Source organism: Nestor notabilis, unplaced genomic scaffold (assembly GCF_000696875.1).
Source record: "Nestor notabilis isolate BGI_N333 unplaced genomic scaffold, ASM69687v1 scaffold4227, whole genome shotgun sequence".
Classification (NCBI taxonomy): domain Eukaryota; kingdom Metazoa; phylum Chordata; class Aves; order Psittaciformes; family Psittacidae; genus Nestor; species Nestor notabilis.
In genome coordinates, this window is record NW_009936810.1 from 14575 (window position 1) to 17617 (window position 3043).

The window sequence follows — 3043 nt, forward strand, 5'->3', positions numbered from 1 at the left end:
GTATTTTTTGTTCTGATATATGTTGTTCTATGTAACACTGACTGCTGCTCTTTGCAAAACGTCGCAGGTAGCAGCTTCTGCTCAGCTCCATGCATGTGCTTCAGGCTTCTTCCAGGGCATCTGTTTGTATTATTATAGCACTTAGCAGCCCTGCTCTTAGGCCAGGTTTCCAGGTAAATTGTTAAAAATCACAGGGCAAAGCCTCATTTTTTGTCTTAAGATGCTTCCGGGCATGGGTATGAGAAAAGAACTGGGTAGAGTTAGGCAGCCTTTGTCCTAGCCCACCAACATCATTGCTGCATGTGTGTGTGTATATATATGTATTTCATAAGCATCGATGTAATATATGGTTTTAAGAAGTAATTTGAAGGAAAGCATTGATCCTTCAGAAGTCTATGTGAAGTGTGAGTGGCACTGTGGGGCTGAGAGGGTTGGAAGATGGGGCTTCTTCCATCTTGGAGATGGAGCAGTCTACATTTGACCAACCAAGCCCTGTGGGTGGTGGAGGCAGGATCTCTCCATGGCTGTGATGTTTTGTGGGGAGTGAAGAAGCCATTTGTGATGTATTGGAGGGCTTACGGCAGTGGTGGGGGAGGACCTGGTACTTAGGGAAATGATTGCAGTGACATTTTGAATGGATGTGTGGGTCAGTGTTGCTTTTTGGAAGGCCAAAGAGAAAGCTGTTGCAGGACCGGTCATTGGGTGTGTCCATGTATTACTGTGAAGGCAGCGAGAGTGAGAGAAGCCCATAGCTCAGCAATCCTGAACAGGAAAGTCTGATAAATTAATCTCCAGCCCAGATCTATATATACATACATATGTATGTATGTATGTATATATATATAGCTATGTCTAGAGACTTGTGTGATTTTTATTGTTTGATTTCATTCAGTTAAAGCTGACAGCTAAAGTCCTAGGAGGAGATGCCATGTGTCATGGGGCAGCTGTGGTTAGGCCAGGAGGAAGCAATGGAAAATGGTGGAGGACTGAGCTCTTCTGTTTTCTTAAAATCATGGAAGTGCCTTGTCCCATATTGCCACCACTGTTCTCATTCTGGAGCCTTTCCCACCCCTCAAAGAAACAAATCTTATTTCATAAAGAGGTATTTGCACACTTACTCTCAGCTGAGCCATCGCTTGTGCAAATGCTGCTTGAGGTGGCAGTGCCCGTGGACTGTGCTAACCAGGGTGTGACTCCTGTTCTTGTGTTTTCAGAGCACAGATCTGACGAGCACGGTGGGCTATGACAGCATCATTCAACATCTGAATGATGGCAGGAAGAACTGCAAAGAGTTTGAAGACTTTCTGAAGGAAAGGTATGGAGCTGCGTCCAACAACACGCTGGGTTAAACCTGGGAAGTGGGGTAGTGGCACTGCGTCTACTCATTGTATTCCCAGTCTGGTTTCTGTCACCATGTCATGTCCACTATGTTTTATGTTTTAACATGTTTCAACATAAAATATCTGGTTTTTGATTGATGAGGAACTTAGGTTCTTACACTGTCCTTTCACTGCATGGGTTGGTGCTGTGGTATGAAGTCCATCCAGACATGGACTAGATGGTCACATTTTGAACTGTCTATTAAAAAGAAAAGAGGAATCAGGAGCAGTTTAAGTATTCAGTCTTACATGTTGGATGTGTTTGCAGCTGCTGGTGGCCTGCCCAGGCCACACACTCTCCAATGAAGTCCATCTTGCAGTTCAGCTTGCAGAAGATCCTTGGCACAGGAGAGGCATGGCTTTGTTCTGGATCTGTCTTTGTACATTATGGACAGCCCACATAGCTTATGTTAAAAAGAAGTATGTGCTAGTTAGTGCATTTATTAATCAGAGGATATGGCCTAAGTAGAGGTTCTGTAGAGGGCACAACAGAGATGGTCTGGCCATGTGTTTTGAGTTTATGGTTCTTCTGGTTAGCTATGGCTAATGAATAGTGTTGTAGAACAACCCTGAATTAATGTAATTTTGATACTGAGAAGTGGAGAAAACAAACCTCTAAATACAAGACTTGGTAGAAACTAGCCTGGAACAAATATAACAGAGATGAAGAGGAGAACCTGCTGTTGAAAGTGTCTAATGCATCTACATCTATCTAGGCTGTAATCCCGCATTCCAGGAAAATCTGGGCTTTCAGGCTGCCTGAGGAACCATCCACTGAACCCCAAGAATTGTGTCCTGCTCATCCATGGTAATGGAGAGAGTGCAAAAACTGTGCCCTGTTCCTCTTTGCTGCTGAAGAAGGTTCCCAAAGAGGTGTCTAGCCAGGAGGAAGTTAGAGGCAGGTCCTGGACTTGCTACTGGCATCCCTCTCTGAACATGTCCTGGGTTCAGCTACAGCAGTCATTTTTTCTCCTTCTTAGTAGCTGGTGCAGTGCTGTGTTTTTGACTTTCAGTCTGGGAACAATGCTGATAACACCGATGTTTTTAGTTGTTGCTAAGTAGTGTTTACTCTGACCAAGGACTTTCTCAGTCTCATGCTTTGCCAGAGAGGAGGGGAAGCCAGGAGGAAGCAGAGGCAGGACACCTGACCCAAACTGGCCAAAGGGGTATTCCATACCACAGCACGTCATGCCCAGTATATAAACTGGGGGGAGTTACCTGGAAGGCCCAGATCGCTGCTCGGGTCGGGCTGGGTATCGGTCGGTGGGTGGTGAGCGGTTGTGTCCTTTTCCCTTGTTATTCCTCTTATCATTATTATTGGTAGCAGTAGTGGTTTGTATTATACCTTAGTTAGTGGAGTGCTGTTATCTCAACCCGTGGGAGTTACATTCCTTCGATTCTCCTCCCCATCCCTCTGTGAGCGGGGGTAGGAAGGAAGAAGGGGGGGAGTGAGCGAGCGGCTGCGTGGTTCCAAGTTGCCGGCTGGGTTTAAACCACGACACTCATGAACATGGCTGTGCATGAGCACAGCCCAGCTGTAGCATGGTCCCAGTCATGGAGAACATGCCTGTTGGATTTGATGCTTTGCCTCAAAAGGAAGTTCATCGGAATATTGTTAGATAGAGGGGGGAAAATACCAATTTATAATATTTATTTTTTCCATT

General features: G+C 45.4%; 1 protein-coding gene across 1 annotated transcript in view; it reads left to right on the forward strand.

The window, feature by feature from the left end:
• The window catches only part of PSTPIP2 (proline-serine-threonine phosphatase interacting protein 2), a gene marked incomplete at its 3' end in the record, with an annotated part of 12744 nt that overhangs the window by 5848 nt on the left and 3853 nt on the right, over positions 1-3043 (forward strand). Inside the window, exon 2 of the mRNA XM_010018535.1 lies at positions 1215-1315. Coding sequence (XP_010016837.1) covers positions 1215-1315 — 101 coding nt within the window. The remainder of the gene's footprint in view (positions 1-1214; positions 1316-3043) is intronic.